Source organism: Lactuca serriola, chromosome 7 (assembly GCF_051521515.1).
Source record: "Lactuca serriola cultivar US96UC23 chromosome 7, Lser_US96UC23_V15, whole genome shotgun sequence".
Classification (NCBI taxonomy): Eukaryota; Viridiplantae; Streptophyta; class Magnoliopsida; order Asterales; family Asteraceae; genus Lactuca; species Lactuca serriola.
Window position 1 is genome coordinate 9,526,492 of NC_136414.1, and position 19,173 is coordinate 9,545,664.

The 19,173-nt window shown below is 34.2% G+C and overlaps 2 protein-coding genes and 1 long non-coding RNA gene across 3 annotated transcripts; all 3 read right to left on the reverse strand.

Moving 5' to 3' along the window:
* Nucleotides 1–147: 147 nt before the first annotated feature.
* On the reverse strand, nucleotides 148–2,514 carry LOC145064965 (uncharacterized). The gene is made up of 4 exons (XR_013688168.1): nucleotides 1,726–2,514; nucleotides 1,023–1,312; nucleotides 811–916; nucleotides 148–328 (listed from the first exon to the last, which is right to left on the reverse strand). It is a non-coding gene; the product is annotated as an uncharacterized LOC145064965 (long non-coding RNA).
* A 2,852-nt stretch (nucleotides 2,515–5,366) lies between these two features.
* On the reverse strand, nucleotides 5,367–9,184 carry LOC145062627 (Transducin/WD40 repeat-like superfamily protein). Its single transcript, XM_079010206.1, has 9 exons — nucleotides 8,824–9,184; nucleotides 7,830–7,935; nucleotides 7,687–7,747; nucleotides 7,307–7,590; nucleotides 7,053–7,192; nucleotides 6,812–6,977; nucleotides 6,518–6,721; nucleotides 6,200–6,244; nucleotides 5,367–5,779 (listed from the first exon to the last, which is right to left on the reverse strand). Exons 1-9 carry the CDS (start codon nucleotides 9,034–9,036, stop codon nucleotides 5,703–5,705), a joined length of 1,296 nt encoding a protein of 431 aa, XP_078866332.1. The 5' UTR covers nucleotides 9,037–9,184; the 3' UTR covers nucleotides 5,367–5,702.
* Nucleotides 9,185–9,641: 457 nt separating this feature from the next.
* LOC145063084 (protein transport Sec1a-like) lies at nucleotides 9,642–18,174 on the reverse strand. Its single transcript, XM_079010676.1, has 21 exons — nucleotides 17,954–18,174; nucleotides 17,177–17,235; nucleotides 16,787–16,868; nucleotides 16,572–16,650; nucleotides 16,395–16,445; nucleotides 16,205–16,301; nucleotides 16,059–16,091; nucleotides 15,782–15,910; nucleotides 12,650–12,838; nucleotides 12,506–12,589; nucleotides 12,325–12,423; nucleotides 12,160–12,230; nucleotides 11,984–12,080; nucleotides 11,547–11,672; nucleotides 11,373–11,468; nucleotides 11,154–11,267; nucleotides 10,966–11,046; nucleotides 10,693–10,874; nucleotides 10,312–10,402; nucleotides 10,047–10,136; nucleotides 9,642–9,921 (listed from the first exon to the last, which is right to left on the reverse strand). Exons 1-21 carry the CDS (start codon nucleotides 18,024–18,026, stop codon nucleotides 9,883–9,885), a joined length of 1,962 nt encoding a protein of 653 aa, XP_078866802.1. The 5' UTR covers nucleotides 18,027–18,174; the 3' UTR covers nucleotides 9,642–9,882.
* Between the last annotated feature and the right edge of the window lie 999 nt (nucleotides 18,175–19,173).

Consider the following 19,173-nt stretch of genomic DNA (forward strand, 5'->3'; position numbering starts at 1 on the left):
AAAATAAATATTATTCTCATACTTTTAGTGACATTTTTTAACATAAAAATTTATATTAATAAATTAGATCCGAATTAATTTTAAATGGAATATAAAATAATAATAAGATAATGAAGATAATAAATTGAAACACAGTATCATTACATCAAATCAAACTTGTCTAAAAATAAAATCTTAATATTTAAAACACAAATATCTTAAAAATTATAATAAATCTAAATGTTATGCTAGTACTAATAACATAATACTATCATAAAATCGTCATCCAAGACATTCACTTCTTTATCAAGATCTTCTACCACATCTCTAGTCTCATCGTTGGTTAAACCTGTTTTCACATTGCACAAACAACATATCAAAATTCAAATGTTAAAATGAAAGGCAAAGTAATCGAATTACATAGTCACAAAAAAGCATTAGAAGAATGTATATAAAACTAACACTTCACATATGATAAGCTATGTAGAGCGGTGTAGATGTGTCTAGAAAAGTATTAACAAAAACAAAAAAAAACAAAACAAAACATAAAAAACTAAGCTATGTAGACGTTAAAAATCACAAAACTTAAACAAAAAAGGTTAATGAATTCCATGCTCCTAAACAATATGTGATGCTTTAAACTAACACTAAACTAACACTTCAAATATCATAAACTATGTATAGGTGTGTTTAGAAATTAAAAAAACTTTTTTATATACATAACATTAAACCAACACTTCGTAGATCAAATACTCAATCATCATTATTTAGAAAGGAAAGATTAATTTATTGATTATAGAGAACTAATAAAAAAAGGAGGAAGATTTTTACCTCTTATTGGTTACTAGTTACCAGGTCCAGCCGTCAAGGAAAATCACGATGCTCAAAGAAGGGAAGTCGTAATTGTCAATGGATGCTAGGGAAGTTGACTTGATGACTGTTATGCAATAGAAAAAAAAGACACTAAATTTTTTATAATTTAGTCAAAGAATCCAATTTTGTTTGGTCCAAAATCATTTTTTAAAAGCTAAACAGGGAAAAACCTCAATTTCTAAACCATCATTGTGTGTTTTGTTTGGCTGCGAGGATGGACAGAATCCAATTTTGCTAGAGGTTTTGACTTTTAGGTTCTTATTGGAACGTTAAGTCTATTTGGCTTGTTTTCCTTCTCATTTAACACATCCTCATTTATTTCCTCCTCCCATCTTCCTTGACTTTCATATTTGTAATCTTCGATTATTTTCTTACTATTGCACCACTAATGCACTAGTGCTTTGGAATAACCTCTTTAAGAAGTGGTTCAGTCACTTATGTGTGAATGTTACCCACATAGCTGCATTTGAGAAAGAAATTTAGCTAAAGAATCTTCTAGTTATGAATAAGGTAATAAAAACACAAGCATTGTGTGTGCTTCAGGTGTACATTTGTTAGAAACTTCATATTCATAATAGAATAGCAAATATCATGAGCATACATGTGTTATAAATGAGTAAAACATTATAAAGTCACAAACAAATTGAACTTGTAGTGATGTTTGTTTCAGGCATTTCATTGAGCACTTGATGTGTGTCTCTAAACAAGGAATATATTTAATTAATAATGAAAAAAATCCAAAAACGTCGAAACAACAACAAATTACACCAATTTGGATTAAAAATTAAACTCAAAAAAGTTCTGACCAACAACAATTTACACTGGCAGAAGTAGCTCAAATGTTAATGAAAAAACCTCATATTAAAACAATACCTCAATTCCAAATAGTCGATCTACCTCAAAGTAGCAACAACTACGGTTGTGGCCATCAATATATGTTGTGGATAAACTAACAGAGCTGCAAAAACCTACAAATGGAAGTCTATTAACATGAAGACTCATTAGAACTTATATCCTGAACCCATTCCTATAGTTCTGAATCTTCAAAAGGCAGTTAAAAAAGTGATAATCGGATAATATTTAAAAACGAATAAGAAATAGAGCAAATAATGTTCATCGGAGAAGAGAGAGTGAAAGAGAACAGAGAGCGAAAGAGAACTTTTCACTGAATCTGAAACTGAATTCCACTAATGATTAATCTTCAAAACTGAGAAGCCAAAGACAGAATTTGGACATGCCGAAGAGAAAAATAGAATGAACGTTCATCAGAAAACCGATGACAAGAAAGAAGAGAAAAGAAGTTGACCTTACAACAATCTTTGAAATCCAATCCAAAGCCTAAACACGATAATTTGCAAACCCTAGTTTGAAAATTTGCTTACAGTGGAGAGCATAGCAGGAAGAGACGTAAAGATAGTAATTGATAAGGTAAGGTGTGTGTGAGAGAGGATTGAGAAGAGTTTATGCACATAGAAAGAGCATCGTAAAAGATGAGCTGCAACTTAGGTCGATTTTGGTTTTAGGGTGGCGGACGATGGTGGCTATTTTGGGAGAGACAGAACTAGGTCAAAAAATTTAGAGATCAAGAGTGAAAATGAAAATGAATGCGGGGGTGGCGGAAACCTTTTTCTTTTGGGAAATTTGAAGCGGCAAAAGCTAAAATTGAGGTGATATAGTGGCAAATATATATATATGTGCCACTAAAAACTTACTATAGGCACAAAAAAATGTGCCACTAAATGTAATTCTATTTGTAGTAAAAACACGTTTTTTTCTCACAATGATCAAACTAGGGTTAGGGTTTTAAGATAACGGGTTGGAGAGGTGGAGGCTGAGAATGGAGTGGGTTTGAGGATGTTAAGGAGCTTAAATAGGGAGCAAAGCACGAAAATAGGGTTTGGGCACTGATCACGTACGCCCATCGTACTAAATTTGTGCCCAACGTACTAGGGATGCGCTAGTATGCACAACGTACTCCCCGTACGCCCAACGTACGCGGCTAACCCAAAAATCGTCCTAACTTCAAACGGTCATAATTTCTTCGTTCCAACTCCATTTTCAACGTTCTTTATATCCAAGGAAAGGTGTTGAAGAGCTCTAAAATATTATCTAAATATCTTGGACTAAATTTTTTTTGGATAAAAATCCATATTTCATGCAAGAACCCGACCTATGACTTTTTCTGTTCTACCCTTTGGCCCAAAACACAATTCAAAGGTTTAGATCTCATAACTAGCATTGCCTCCTTATAAAAGGTCTAAAAATTACCTCCTTAAGGCCAAAGCCTTTACACAATCGAATTCCGATCCATGGCCCTGACATAAGAAATGACGAGAAACAGGATGTTACAATTTACAGGTGGGCATGTTAGCTGCACCTGATCCCACATCGGTTGGTAAGAAGAACTAAGCATTCCTTAAAAGGTGTGTGGATACCTTCTCTATCACAACGTGTTCTGAAGTCGTGAGGGTAACAGATCCAATAACAACTCTACAGTTAAGCGTGCTCGGGTGAGAGTAATGTAGGGATGGGTGACCCCCTGGGAGGTTTTCGTGTCGAGAGCCAAAGCGGACAATATTGTGATATGTGTCAGATGGAGGATGTTACAAATGGTATCAGAGTCAAGGCACGAGTCGATGTGTTCGGCGGGGACGTCGAAACCTATAATGGGGGTGAAGGCAGGCAGGTTAGTTGCACCTGATCCCACATCTGCTGGTTAGGAGAACTAAACATTACTTAAAGGGGGTGTGGATACCTTCTTTATCACAATGCATTTTAAAGCCGTGAGGGTAGCAGATCCCATAAGAACTCTACAGTTAAGCTTGCTCGGGCAAAGAGCAATCCATGGATGGATGACCCCCTTGGGAAGTTTTCGTATCGAGAGCCCAAAGCGGACACTATTGTGATATGTGCCAGAGGGGGATGTTACAAAGGCGGCCTACCGATGCTAGCCAAGAATATCCCCTCATGTAGCTTCCTGCCATCACACGAGGGCCAAAAGAGCTCGATTTTTTTGATATTCACCTGAAGGCCCAATTTTGGGCAAATCACCTTAATGATGTCCAATGCTTTGGCAACCTTCTCTGAATCTCCAATAAGTGTGCCATCATAATATTCTCTGAATCTCCAATAAGTGTGCCATCATAATATTCTTCCTAGGTGTACTCTTCAGGTGTTCAAGCCCAAGAATAGGCAAGAAAGTAGGCTGACAATAGGAAGTCTTTGCAACATCGTAATATCCTAAGCGCATTAGCTACTTGGGGGACTGAAGACGGTATCGCCAAGCTAGTTAAAAATTAGTTGACAATGCAAGACTAGATCAACAAGGCAAAAAAGAAGAGTACATTAAGGAGGAAAGAACGTTGGGCAGCACCATTGTCAGACAATGTCTTCATAAGGTTTCCGATGGACATTTTACAGTGGTAGTGAAAGTTTTATGTTCTTCGGGGGTTGATGCGGTTTTTTGGGTTGATACTACGAAGGCATTGAAGGATAAACATCCATACAAGCCACCACCTTCCATGTCGAGCACCATATTTTCAGATCCTCCCCTTGTAGTGGATGCTAACAATGTCCTTGGGGCATTAAATCTTTCCCTGAAGGTACCTCGTGTGGGAGAGACAGATTGAGAGCTCAACACATTTGACAATGTCCTTCGGGGCACCAATGTCAGACAATGTCTTCATAAGGCTTCAAAGGTTTTAGACGTAGAGAACATGAAGGAAATCAGATCTAAAGGTTTTAAACTAGATTTGAAGGAAATCAGATTTGGAATCATGAGCATGAACAACGAAATGACACAAAATTATGGAGATGAAGCAAATATGGAGGAGTAGTGAAGATATGATGGTGATGACACATCTGGAGGTGGTACATGTCGGAGGTTCGAAGGTGATGTCGGAATCTCGAATAGAAGGCCATATAGTTAGGTATGGATGTTTCACCGGAGATCTGATGTAGATCTAGTAAAATCTAATGTAGATCTGGTAATTTGTAATGTGGATCTAGTAAGATTTGATGCATATATGGATATTCACCGAGGATCGGAGAAGGAGGTGGTGATTTATGGCGGTAGCAGAAGTCGGCGGAAGAGATGGTGGTGGCGATGGTGTTGTCGACATAGGAGACGGCAGTGGTAAGGGCGGCGGAAATGGTGGATGTTATCTGATGAAGGAAGAGGCAAAGATGAAGATATGTTTGAAGTCAGGTGAAAGAATGGTCTGATGATGTTTATGTTAGAAAGATGAAGTGATGTTTTTTAGAGGTTCTTAGAGTTATTAACATTTAGAGGTTTTCATTTGAATTTTGAACATATATATATATATATATATATATATATATATATATATATATATATATATATATATATATATATATATATATATAGACCTAAATAAACCTTGAATTTGGGTTATTTTTATTTAAACAATTGGATTTTGGCAAGTAGATTAAAATTTGTATGAAGCCTCCTAAAGACGATTTAAAAGGATATAAAATTAGCTACACAGAAAGTATAAGAAGGAAGAAACATGCAGCACTTGTAATGACTTGTGTGATCATTACATGCCAAACTCTTTGTAGTCATTTTAAACGAAATCTGTTAAGATTGATAGTACTCGAAAAGACAAAGACCAGCATCTCCTCTCTTACATGGATTACATGCCAACTCATCATCTGAAAACAGTCTCGTGGTTTGGTTAAAACCTATTCCATAAGATAGGATCCTCACGCCATCTTTCATCTTTATAAGCACTCCCAAAAGTCCAAAAAGTATTAAAATTAGAACCTTTCATAGCATTCCTACTTTGGCAAACAGCTTTGCTTTGGTTTGGTGGCATACTATCGACTTATCAAAGTGCTGGAGCTGCCCACAACTTCACTTTCTTGTCAACACTTGCTGTTGCTAGAATACTCAACCGTTTATCCCCTGTCGTGTTCAAAAATATATACTTTGTTATTATCTCAGATTGCTACTTTTTCTTTCTTTCTTTCTTCCATTAACTTGTGTCTGTTTCAAATATATTTAAGAAAACACACCTTTTCCTTTTCAGTTTATGCAAGAAAAGTAATGAGCCGTTTCATTTATGACTAAAAGATGCTATATTTTTCTTTTACAAGTCATAGTTGCATAAATTGTAAAAAAGTAAGATATTGTTGCATAAATCATTAAAACATATATTTATCCAATAAAGAAACATGATGACAAATTTCATGTAGAAATTACATAATTGGGAAGGTTGTGAAACTTTGTTGTATAAATATTAAGTAAATTGGGAATAGCATGGTGTAAAAAACAAAAATTATGAGAGAGAGAGAGAGAGAAGGGTGGAAGATGGATGATACTTACCCACAGAAATAGGTTTAGGTGCCCATGCGATGTCTGTGATATCACCTGCAATTGCATACATAATATTAATATTAGTAAGCCAACATAACATTTAACTGAAACCACAAATAACCTACTGGAAACAATGCAAGAAATATCCCCAAATATTGTCTAGACTAATACTATTTATTAATAAATAATAATAGGGCTAAATGCAAGAAATACCAACCCACTTCCATGAAGTCATTGTACTAAATTGAGTAAATTCTATCCAATTATAGCATTCTACATTAGTTTTTTCAAAGTACAATGCTATAATAGTGAAAAATAATATTTTACCATCATGTGCTTTGTCAGCTGTTTCTAATACTTGTCCAGTTTCAACAGACAGCCATTGTAGCAATGAACCATGAGTAGCAGCCAAAATCTTTCCATCAGGGGATACACTCAGCCTGTCATAGCTCAGCACACTGCCTTTTGAGTCATGAAGTGGAATCTCGAAACTTTTTAATGTCTTTGGGTCCTCATCAAGATGATACCGAACTTCACAATTCACAATTTATGTATGTCATGTCACTTGTCACTTGTCACTTGTCAGAAAAAAAAAAAGCAAAACAAAATTTCATGAAATACCATTAATGTTCCACACTCTTATGGAACCATCTTTTGATGCAGTAATGATTTGTTCTGAGTTGGGTGTAAAGCACAGCCATGTAACAGCACTCTTATGGCCTTTCAGTTGCATAACTTTTGTCACCTCTTTCACTGAACTATCCTTTGAATATACTATCTCCCACACCTGTCACCAAAAACATTTTCAATAAATAAATAAATGTTACTCTTAAAGTAAAAATAGTTATTTTGAGTTTCTCACCTTCACATCAGCTGTGAAAGCGGCTGCAGCAATAAACCGCCCGTCTGGCGATATGGTAGCCATATTGTTCTTCAGCTGATTAGTGTCAACATTTCCCAACAGCTTTCCAGATTTGCCATGCCAAAGTTTAATATCAGTTCCTGTAAAGGCAAATAACAAAGGGTAAAATGGTCATTTACTCGGATTCATTCCATCCAGTCCATAAAAGAACAAGTCTTTACGTATAAAACACTTAGCATGGTATAAGAACATACCCTCTGAACTTGATGCAATAATTGTACTTCCATCAGCAGCACCATGAGTAGCTTTAGTGCCAAATAAAGTGATGATATACTTTTTATCATGAACATTATGGTGTTCCCATTTGATTTCAGGCTTTGACTGTTGAATATTATCGCCAGATTTTGGCTTGTCTTCTCCATACATGTATAAATTAGCACCAGTAAGATTTTGTGAAGCCACAACAACTGAATAAGCATCATCAACAAATGCAACTGCAGTTGGATGGCCTCCAGCTGGCAGGTTAATTCTCATAAACCTACATTTATGATAGTACCAAAATAATAGAACTCATTATAATGTGGGAAACATTGATATAATAGTTGGTATAAAATTATAAAAACTTAGTTCTTACTTAAAGCTTTTACTTGAAGCGTCATCCAACTTAAATACTCTGACTACACCATCATCACAAGCTGCAAGGACACATAAGCTGAATTCATTAAACTCATAATTGGGTTATTATTTGTAAAGTTAAAAGATTGTGATGAGAATTACCGGTTGCTAAACTATGACCATCTGATGAGAAGCATAAGCCATTAACAGAATCTCCATGACCTTTTAAAGTATTTAAGTCTAATGGGTGATGGCGCTTGTTCAAATCCTACATTCACAGCCATTAGTGATAAATGAGAATATGATCTGATAAACAGATTGTTAAGAATCAACTAGATCACCTATCACAGTTTAAAGATACATAGAATCAACTACATCATTAATTTTAAATTTTAATCATATATTTCAGAAACCAGGCTTGATTTCATAAGTATTTCTTTACTGAATAGAATCATCTGACAACTGTATATGCTTCTAAATTTAAAAGCAGCATGCAGTAGAAACAACATACCAGAAGTTCCATCAGAAAATGTGTACACATAACAAAATCTTATCAGCATGGATACTAAAACTTATATGTCCACTTTTGAATTTGAGATATATTCAATACTTCTAACTTCAGTAATCATATTAACTAGCATCATGAATATTCTAGTGCATCTAATTAAGGACAGATCTTGGTATCTATGTAGAGGATATGAATGATCCTTACTAATGATTCAAAATCTTAAAAATAACTTTCATTTGTATTCCCGTATTTATAGGTATCGCCCTCCCCTGACGATTTCATTTAGAATTTAACATCAACATTGTTTTGACATGACAATCGCTAGTATACCAGATTTCACATGTATATCTCCATCGCAATATCATATACTTATAACGTGAACAAAAAATGTTGGTACAGATAGCCGTGTATAAAGCCCTAGAAATTGAAGCTGGAAGGGTTTTATACTCATAACTTATCAACGATTCAGCGTGAACATCAAGCTTTTAATCATATTTCTCAAAATTAGGTTAGAATTAGTGACTCATTTCATCCACCAACTTCAAAATCACATGATTCACCAAAAATCATATCAATTAATAAACACATAACCATCGGCCCATCGCTTCATATGATTATCAACTGAATGTCGCTTATAATTTTTTTTACCTTATCAGCATGTGAATGATGAGGCTTGGACTGAGATTTCTTAGTTTGCTGAGGCTTTGAATTCTTCAGATTCGGTGCCGCCGCTTCGGCCGGCTTTGCGATGGAAGCAACCTCCGATTTCCTCTTGCGAAAGTAGCTACTAAAGGCTACAAAAGCGATCAGAGCTCCGAGAATCAGAGAACTAAGTATTGCGATTGGTACGATCGGTTCCATTTTCAGTTGATTTTGGTTTAGGATCAACAGACGGAGAGATTTCGAATTCCAATTTGATATGAAGGAAGTGATTGATCCAACTGTTTGCGATCGAGGTCTTTTAGAGATTGAAGTTTCAAGGATACAGTCCGCAAAAGAGTTTGAGCCCAGACGTGGAGACAAAATGAGATGGGCTTTAAATTCTAGAAGGATAAAACTGTCATTCCACTTTTATAAATGCTTAAGTTTCTTTTTTGATTAATTAAACTATATAGAAATAAAATAACCAGTGTAGAAACATGTAAGAAGTTGATGTATAAACAAAAGGTTATTTTAGAAGATAAATGTAACCATTTTTTTAAACAAGAATCAAGTGACTACTTAAAAACAAAAGTTAAAACACTTTTATAATCAATAGCAAATTGGTTTACTATACATTTGTGAATTTGTATTGGATTTTGATGTATTCTCTAAAAAACAATCATAATTTTCCATGAAACTTTTATAATTTTTCCATTATCTTAAACATATACCATGTGGTTCAACCTTCACATTCACAGTCACTTTTTCATCATAACTTTCTTCTCATAATTCACAAGGTAAAAGTGAAAATTATAGTGTCAAAATCAAGCAAAGTCTTCAATCTTTATAAGAGAAAAACTGGTGTAATATTTAGGGCTAGATACAAGAAATAACAAGAACTTTTGTTGTAATATATGCACAAACAATGTGAATAAAAAGATCTGGATATCAACAAACTAGTAAAAAGACTCACAATGTAAACCTACTTACAAAAACTGCAATATATTTATATACATAATACATATGCATGTAACCCAAGTACCAGACATAACATGCATCTGGATATCAACAACCGTATCCACTGAAGGAAAGCATCTTCACTTTCTGCAACACACACACAAAAAAAAAAAAAAAAAAAAAAAAAAAAAAAAAAAAAAAAAAAAAAGTTACAAAAGGAACAATAATAGTTTATTTATAGAGAGAATTTAACAACTAAGATTTATTATTACTGTTATGTAATTTGGTGGATCGTCTATGCTAGTTGAACCCAGTACAATTTCCCTCTTCAGTTTGGCAGTAAGCTTGTGACATATCCGCAACTACACATATAAACAAATGAACTATTATGATTAACAACAAAAAGGCAACCAAAATAAGTAGTAGTTTATCATATAGAGTTTGGGGATTTCCACTTATATTCTTGTTTGTGTTTAGTTTTCTCTAATATTTTGGGCATGTTGTTGGGGTCTTTGAGATCAGTTTCCCAAGATTTACCTCAGATCTAGTGGCACCACCGATAATAAAAACAAAAATCCGTTGCCCCAAGTGTTTTAAATCCACAGTTGCATTTTTTACCACCGAGTCACTGCAAATAAAAAGTAGTTAGACACAATTGATTTTAGTGTCATCAACACATTTTATGTGTTTGTGAATCAGATTAATTAGTCTTGTAATATGTTTTAATTTCTTGGATTATCCGATATAGTCTGAATTCGTGTTGTAACCCCAGAAAGAAACAGGGTTGAATTACAGATTTTGGAACGTGTTGTAATCACGATCCAAGAAATTATCAAAGTCATATTGATATTGATCAGTCCCTAAAATTCTTACAATTATGAGTTTTTAAATACGAAGAGAAATGGGTGAAAAGTTAACCTCGAATGTCCGTCATCAGATTTTGTTTGTGCCGCTTTTCTCCTTGACCGGATTTGACCGCCGCCCCTCCCTGTTCGACCACCAGGGCCCGCCGGCCGACCACTTGAGCTTGATTCTGATTCATTTATGCATTCGTACTCGTCCTTTGGCATTTCATTTTTGTCAATTTTTTCAAGTAATTCCTGAGTCATAAATAGGTTAAATTGTTACCACTATTGTAAAAATTGAAATATAATAAGATATTGTTATAGATTTATAGTAGTTGCACAAGACCTCTAGAACAGGAAAAAATCTGAAGAGTGCCCATGTCTCTTCTTCCCCTTGTTTGTCCTTCCTCAGTGCAGTAGTCGCTTTCTAGTAACCAAAAAGAATGTTGACATTATTATTAACTTTAACACTTGTCATGATATAATATAGTACTATTCAAGATTTTTTTTTTTTTTGTCACATTGAAGATTTACCTTTTTACCCTTGAGGAATCCCCCGCTGGGTTCTGGTTTCTTTGGTTTGGGTGGACCCTCTAGCAATCTCATGTTATTAATAAAGATCATACTCTGCGGCGTCAAATCTGCCAGCTGTAGGGTGCCCAAAAAAATAAGTATATAAGTACAAAACAAAGGTCAAGTTTCCTTTTGTGTTCCATTTTATGATTGACATAAAAAGAAAAGAAAATGGAATACCTCCATAAGCTTTGCTCCTTGGTCACCCTCAAACTTTTCAGGATCAGCTAATGCATAAATCATCATCAATCTCAACCTATTTTCAACATTATGATCCTGTAAGAGGTATAACAACTGTTGGCCAGAGAAAAAAATAACAACTCTTAGAAGAAGCTTCTCAAGCCACTAATTCACCTCATATTCTTCTAAAAACTCAAGGAGTTCTTTATTTCCAGCATCACCAAACACAAGATCCTGCTCAATTTGACCAAGGTCTCTAAGCCCTTCTTCCGCAATAACTTTATTAATTTTTCCAGCAATCTGATTTATAGAACCAGGTAATCAATCAGTCCACAAGCACTTAATAGATAAATAAAAATTATAGTTGGTTTTTGCAATTTTCCTTCTTATTTAAGGTTCTTGTAATATTTTTGGTCCATATTCCAAGTAAAATAACTATTTTTTCCCCAAGTATAACTGGTTTTTGCAACTTTGGTCCCCAAAAGTATAGTCATTTTACTTGCAACAGGGACCAAAAACATTACAAAAACCACAAATACGGATCAAAATTGCAAGAGAATTTTGTTTGGGACCAAAGATGTAATTTACTAAAAAAATTAACAGGAACCAACCTCTACATGGAGTGAAAGTTTTTCCTTTTGTTCATTAAATGCAGGCATAGCTTGAACCATTTGTTGTATGTCTCGGGTAGACAATTCACTTTTATCTCTGCATTGATGTAAAAAAAATTAATGTGAGAAACTCTCACAAGGAAAATGAATTGTTTCCATTGCTTGACCCAACTAACTTTTGTTGTAATTGTGCAACTTTGTTTGTTGACATCAAAGTGTCCATTTTGTCACTCAATCTTTCACTAGCCTGATATGACATAAATCAAAAAGATGTTAGAACTTGTAATATTTCAACTATGAAAAAAGTATACATATAATATAAAAATGGAGATGAGATGTACATCAGCTATATGCAAATGGCGCATTTCAAGCCAAACAGGATCATGGTCTTCTAGAAGGAAATCCTTTCTCTCAGGTGCACCACCGGATTTATTAGGGACCTACATGCAAAATCCATTGCTATTCGTAGATCATCAGTTTACTCTATTCGGAAAAATTAATGAATTTTTATACAAAAAGTACCTCCATTGTGTATTTGTTTCCATCCAAGTCTACTAGATCATGGCACATTGCATCATAAGTCCATTCATGAATGACGGGTGCAACCTGAACTTGTGTGTTATTATTAAACTATGAAAAAGAAAGAAAAAAAAAATCTGAAATTACCAGATCAACGGATCTATCCACAATGAGCAACTCGCATGTTTCAGATTGTGGGAAGTTAGGAATAGTATGTTGATATGACTTAATGTATTCCCAAATAGCTAAAGCTAGCTTTTTAGGAACTAATTCACGAAATGTTGTCTCTACAGATCCATCTGTGGGCTTTACACGATACCGTACATTGGGGAACTCCTGAAAGGATGCAAACATTCAACAAACAATTCAAATGCGGATGTTTCCTTATAGAAAACTTTTCAAGAAAACTATTGATATTTGATTTAAATCAACAGTAAATATGTTTCTTTTGTGGAGTTATCTCAAGATTCAAAATGAAACAGAATGCTTTTATTAGCACTTTCACATTTAAATCAAGACTCAAGATGTTTTAGGTGGTATCGATGTAGCATTGTCATCTATGTTGGATTCTAATGTCACCAAGTAGTTGTGGCATATGAGACTTTTGCATCTTGGTGTGAGGCATTTGTATATTATCAAAAAGCAGAGACAAAAGCCTGATAGAATGGTGACAAGAGTTTGTAGGATATAAAGTTGTATGTAGAGATGTTGAGTACAATATGCATGCACGAACCCGTTTTCTCAAACCAATAGGAATATCTAAATCATCATTAGCAATATTATCATGGTTAGAATTACCTTAATGAGTTTCTAAAGATTGAGGATCTGGTTCAGATTAATGGCAGTCCTCAAGATGTGTTGTGTGCTCTATTTCTTTGACAGATTATTTCCTTCTCATGAAGGCAAGGATTTCTTTTTCTTTGTTCTTTGGTATAAGGCGAGGAGATGGAGTCATTGATTGAGTATGGATACTCGGATTAGTACTTAGAGATTGAGTATTGGTACTTGGATAAAGTCCTAAAGATGAGATTTGTTTGTGTTTTCCCCTTGAAGCTCAGATTTGTAGTAAGCATGATTCTCAAAGAAGGTAACATCCGTAGAATTATACAATTTCTAGTTACAGGAGGATAAAACTTGTAACCCCTTTGATTTGAAGAATACTCGATAAAGTCCTAAACTTACTATGATTTTGAACGCAACCAAATATTTTAGAATCAAGAAAGAAGACTACCGAACTTTGTATGAGGGAATAACTGCAAGATTGTCTTTACATGGAGTTTGGAAGTTGAGAACCCGAAAAGGCATTCGGTTGATAAAGGTAGGTAGTTGTGAGAACAACTTCACCCCAAAAATGTTTAGGAACTTGAGCTAAAAATAAAGTGACCAAACAACTTCTAAGAGGCCTCGATTTTTTCTCTCAGCAATTCCATTATGTCGAGGGGTATATCTACACAGGAACTTAAGTGTAGGATATCGTGTTGAGTAAGATGAGGACTAAGAGTAGAAGTGAAGTTTTTTTCTCATTATCTGTCTTGAGGATTTGAATTTTAGTGTGAAACTGGGTTTGAATCATAGAATGAAAATTTTTAAAAATTTCACCTACTTTGGATATGGTTTTCATGAGATATACCCAATTTAATCTAGTGTGGTCATAGATAATTTTTCCCGGTTAGTGTTTACACATCCTGATATCACTATCTTTATTTGAATGGGACTGATTATTTAAAGATAACAAACTGGATTTTTGAGATGTTCCAACGGAAAGAGTGTCATCTTGTAGGATATAGAGCCCATAACACTGTCTTAGCACTGCCAATCATCTTCCCTTAATCCAATTCCTGAAACACACATAGATTTGAGCAAAACTTAGCCATGCAATTGAGGTCACGTGTACACTTACTAACAAACAATAAATTACAATCCAATAGTTCTACTGCTATGGATTATGGTCAGCATTAGGGTTTTTGATGAGGAATTGAAACAGAACAAACAACAATATATGATTGATAGAGAAAACTGGAATTGAAATTGATGATTGAATGAAACAAGATAGAGAATACAATCTCCTGATAGGATGATTGCCCAGGGATGAATCCCTCTCTCAAAGGCCTAGCCAATGAGCCAATCTCACTCTAGAGACTAACACCAATCTAAGATATTTCTTACTGACTAACAATAAAATCCTACCCTCTATTTATTAGCAAACCTCTACCAAACTTTCTTAGGAATTACCCTTTTACCCCTTTAAGTATTTAACTATCTAATTCCTATCAGTTTTAACCTAGAACCCTGATACCATGTTATCCGATAAGCAAGTTTTGATACCACTTGTTATACAATAAGCGAGCTCTAATGCCACTTGTTATATAACAAGTGAATATAACATATACAAGAGAAAGATGCAGATGCCACCACCAATAACCAATATGGCTTGATGAGGATAGACATGAGGATGGACAGAGATGTGCTGAGTCATATTAACTCTCCAAAAGAGCCATTGTGGAGAGAAGGGAAACTCCAATATATATATATATATATATATATATATATATATATATATATATATATATATATATATATATATATATATATATAGCCACTTATAAGACCGTGTCGCACGGATGTGAGATGTGACACAGTTCTATGATACAATTAGTGGAAGAAGATAGAAGACACGTACTACGATTATGTGGCTCTACAATCGCAGCAAGAGGTGGAGATAAATAAAATCGTTTTTTGGCACCAAATAAATTTTGTTTATTCATCAGCAGAAACTATAAAACTAGGCATATTGGTAGTGGCAACATGAGCGGAGGAGAGCTTTTGATTTTCAGACTTTTGCTGCATTTTTATATAAAAGATTTGATTAATTCATGACATAACATGTTTTACTAGAAGCCTTGATCGTAGTTGTGTATATTTGAGGCTATGTGATGAGCAATCCAATGGATTTTCAATATTTTTGTCTAGAACAAAAGACAATGGATTGCTATTTGAGACGTCAAAAGATGATGTAGTATGCTATGTTGATTCAGATTTTAAAGGTGATTTGGATAGACATCATTCTCTCACAGGATAGGTATTTATAGTTGGTTCGTGTGCTATTCAGTGAAGATTCAAGGAGGCGATTTGGCTCAAAGGTTTACTCAAAGAGAGTTGTTGCAAGCTTTGACATCTAGATCATGTTAAACCCAAATGTACAAGATTATCAGCACTTGTTACTTTCCAATTTTATATAACACAACTTGTGCTCCCACGGTAAAAGTTCTTGCTTTTTACCTTAAGTGAAGCAAAAACAGTAGCAACACGAATAGCCATCTCACGTAAGCAAACATCATATTCAGGAGTAGTATCAGCATCATCACCATACAGCTCTTCTAATGCTCTTTCATGATCAGTTACAAATACCTATATATGATCAAACACATAAAAAAAAGTTAACAATGTTCAAGAATAAAAAGGAAAACTGAAACTAGAGATAGAGATAGAGCATGTTGAGAGTTCATCATACTTTCTGCTTTATATTCTTAATAACATTTAAAGGATTTAATAGTACCTGATTCTCTATAGGAAAGTACTCCAAGTTCATCTGCAAGTATCAATCGAATCACTTAGTATGTTTACAGAAGGTGTGACTATTTACAGATGTAATTAATATCTGATGATTCAGAATTAGAAGAAGAATATGATGGTAACGGGAACCTCACTCAATCCACCTATGCGTGGTATGACAGTTGTATCAGCCTTGATTCTACCAATAAAATCCTTTGGGATAGGAGAACTAAAATAAACAAATGCTCTGCAACAGGAGGACAAAACCATAAGAAAAGGAACAAGATATAATTAAGATCTAAGACCTCAAATTCATGGTAAATTTCAGCTCTTCACATACTTTTTATACATGGGTGTTCTCCCTGTCATGTCATGCATAAACAGGGCAAGGCTGTCAATGAGAGAGAAAAAAAAAAGTAAAGCTTAGTCTTCTTAAAAGCTATTAGAAGATAGGAAGAAAGCATGCATAATGCAAATACTATCAAAGTGAGTTATATGATGAAGAAGGAAATTGTACTTTTCATCTGTTGGTTGAACAAAATATACGACATCCATGCCAGGCATAGGCTGCCTTCTTTTGAAAACCTGTTCCACCACTGGATAACAAAGACACTTGAGATCACATTTGGTAAAATGTCATTTCTATAAGCTTATATTCAACAAGATGTTAATGTAAATCTTAAGAATTTACAACATATATAGTGATGCTAGTGTTGAACTTTATTTTCTTACATGAAACTCCTTGATCTGTTATGTCTGCCATTTTGCATGAATGAGATATAACTTTCATAGTAACTCTATCCATGATAAGTACCTGCAAAATATCATAAAGTTACATAATGAAGAGTTTGATTTTTTTGGGATGATAGTGGAAAAGTTGACAGATAAATAAGTCATATTTGGGTTGATTTTTAGGTATTTCAAATAAAAAAAGGATTGGGATCCATTAAACATTGTATAACACATTCTATATTTCAAGAAATAATAGCATATCTTGATAATACCAACAAATATTGTATGTATCATTAGATAAAACATGAAGTAGGTTTTCAAAATTTTCATTCCACCCAAATTTACGCCAAGGATTCATCTGTGAAAAATGCAAAATTACAAGATATGTACCTTCCACATTGATCTTGACTCCTTTGAGTGGGATGCTTTGATCATTTCATACAGTATCCCTGCAAAGTAATAATAATCTCTTTCCATATCATAAGCGAAAAATGACATATTTAGTTTCATGTTCTACCTCATGTATTCCACCATAATAATTCTTCATTTGTAATGTGTGACACTTGGCAAAACAAAATAAATTAGCTTTCTTCCACAGTTCAATTGCAACTTCAACTTTTTTATTACATGTTGATCATAGCTTGTATTCCTATTACAATGAGCTTGTTTGTAATTATCTTTTAAGTGTTTGTATTAGTTAATGGGACCATTTTGTTTCTTAAACAGTTGTATTTTCCACTGGGTCCTATACTCCCACTTTTCTGCAAGTTTCTCTATATAATATTCTTCATGACAATTTCTCCTAACCTAACTTTACAACAATCTAATCTCTCTTGTTCAAAGACTTGCAAATTTCCACAAATTGAACAACCACATAAACACAGAGACTGTTTGTTCTTATCACTTACTATAGCTATCAAAGATACTAGATAGGTTAATTAGAGTGATCTGCGACTTATTAGGTAAAACAAAAAACTTCAGACCTGAATTTTGATATAGGATTTCTAATCCTTCAAATGAAGACAAAAACGTATACTTAATCGAAGTAATTTTAATCGTATTGTTAAAGTACAACAACAGTCTCAAGGATACTGAAAAATAAACGTAATAACTCTATGCAAAGGAACTTCATACATTATGCATTCAAAAAATTAGATGGAAACTTACGATCACGGGTGACTTGACGGAACATCTTATACTCTCCTCCATGAGAGGAGGTTTCAGAATCGGACACCGACATTAAATTACAGGTTCAAAAGATCCTAATATCTGACCGGGAAACTACAAGTTCGAAATTTCGAATCTCGGAAAAGTGAAATTACAGATCGATGATTGAACAAAGATGGAATTCTAGAGAGAGAATGTAGAGAAAGAAAGAGAGGAGAAGCGACAATGAAGGCTAGGAATAGGAAGCCTACCCAGTGGAAGTGTGTTCGGTTGGTTATGTTTGACGGGTGTTGATTTTAAGCGCCATTTGTTTCCTCCGACCATTTCGTAACTGCTGCTTTTACCATTATACCCCTCCATCATCAATTCCATTTCTTAATCGATACAGAGTATAATACTATTATAGTTAGGTTTTCTTTTGCAAGAGTGGGGGACATTTGAAAACTCCGTAAAAATGGGATAGTCAAGGCATTGTTGTGTACAATTTATATGATTAACCTTTTAACTTTCACATAACCATAAAAATGATCAAAATTTAAGGTATGGTATAATAAAATAAGGATTTCTTTCAACATTTTATCAAGGAATGACTATGCTTGTATAATAAAATAAGGAGTTTTTTTTTTCAGGATTGATTGGCTAAAGATTTAAGGATTGCGACGCAGCCACGTCACTTAAGTAGCGGCACAATCAGGAGGGTGTCGTGGTGCGATGGCAGCTGGGCTCAAAACCCTAGGCCTCGGGCCTTGATCCATATTTAATGGTGCTAACTTTTAGGGTTTGCACTCTCATCTCAACCTCCACTGTGACATTCTCAATTTCACGGCCAGAAAATACCGATTTGTTTATGCTTTGTTTTTAAAATCAGAGTAATCGTTTAAAAAAAAACGTTGCGGAATTTGTTCCCAAAACAAAATATGATAAAAATTTATCAAATCATTTCTTTAAAGAAAAGTATTTTCATTATATAACAAAATTCTAGGATGTCATGTTCCGATACAGACACATAAGCATAAACAGAACTTACATTTATTTACACTAATGATTTACGTCTCCTTTAATCTCTCATTGAAATATGTCTTCGTATTGATAAATGTGATACAAAGAAAACTGAGTGTGTCAAGCTTGGGATACCCACAATAGTATACTTATTATATTTAATCAGCAAACAATCAACCCAATTACCCATCCCCATTATCTGCTTTATTTCTTAAGGTTTT

Excerpts from the sequence above, each read along its gene's own strand:
- LOC145063084 (XM_079010676.1), bottom strand. The coding sequence starts at position 18,026 with ATGTCGGTGTCCGATTCTGAAACCTCCTCTCATGGAGGAGAGTATAAG. Across the intron at positions 12,590-12,649 it reads TGGATAGATCCGTTGATCTG|GTTGCACCCGTCATTCATGA; the intron begins GTAATTTCAGAT and ends ACACAAGTTCAG. Across the intron at positions 11,673-11,983 it reads AACTTTCACTCCATGTAGAG|ATTGCTGGAAAAATTAATAA; the intron begins GTTGGTTCCTGT and ends TCTATAAATCAG.
- LOC145062627 (XM_079010206.1), bottom strand. The coding sequence starts at position 9,036 with ATGGAACCGATCGTACCAATCGCAATACTTAGTTCTCTGATTCTCGGA. Across the intron at positions 7,936-8,823 it reads ATCATTCACATGCTGATAAG|GATTTGAACAAGCGCCATCA; the intron begins GTAAAAAAAATT and ends CTGTGAATGTAG. Across the intron at positions 7,193-7,306 it reads TATTGCATCAAGTTCAGAGG|GAACTGATATTAAACTTTGG; the intron begins GTATGTTCTTAT and ends TTGCCTTTACAG.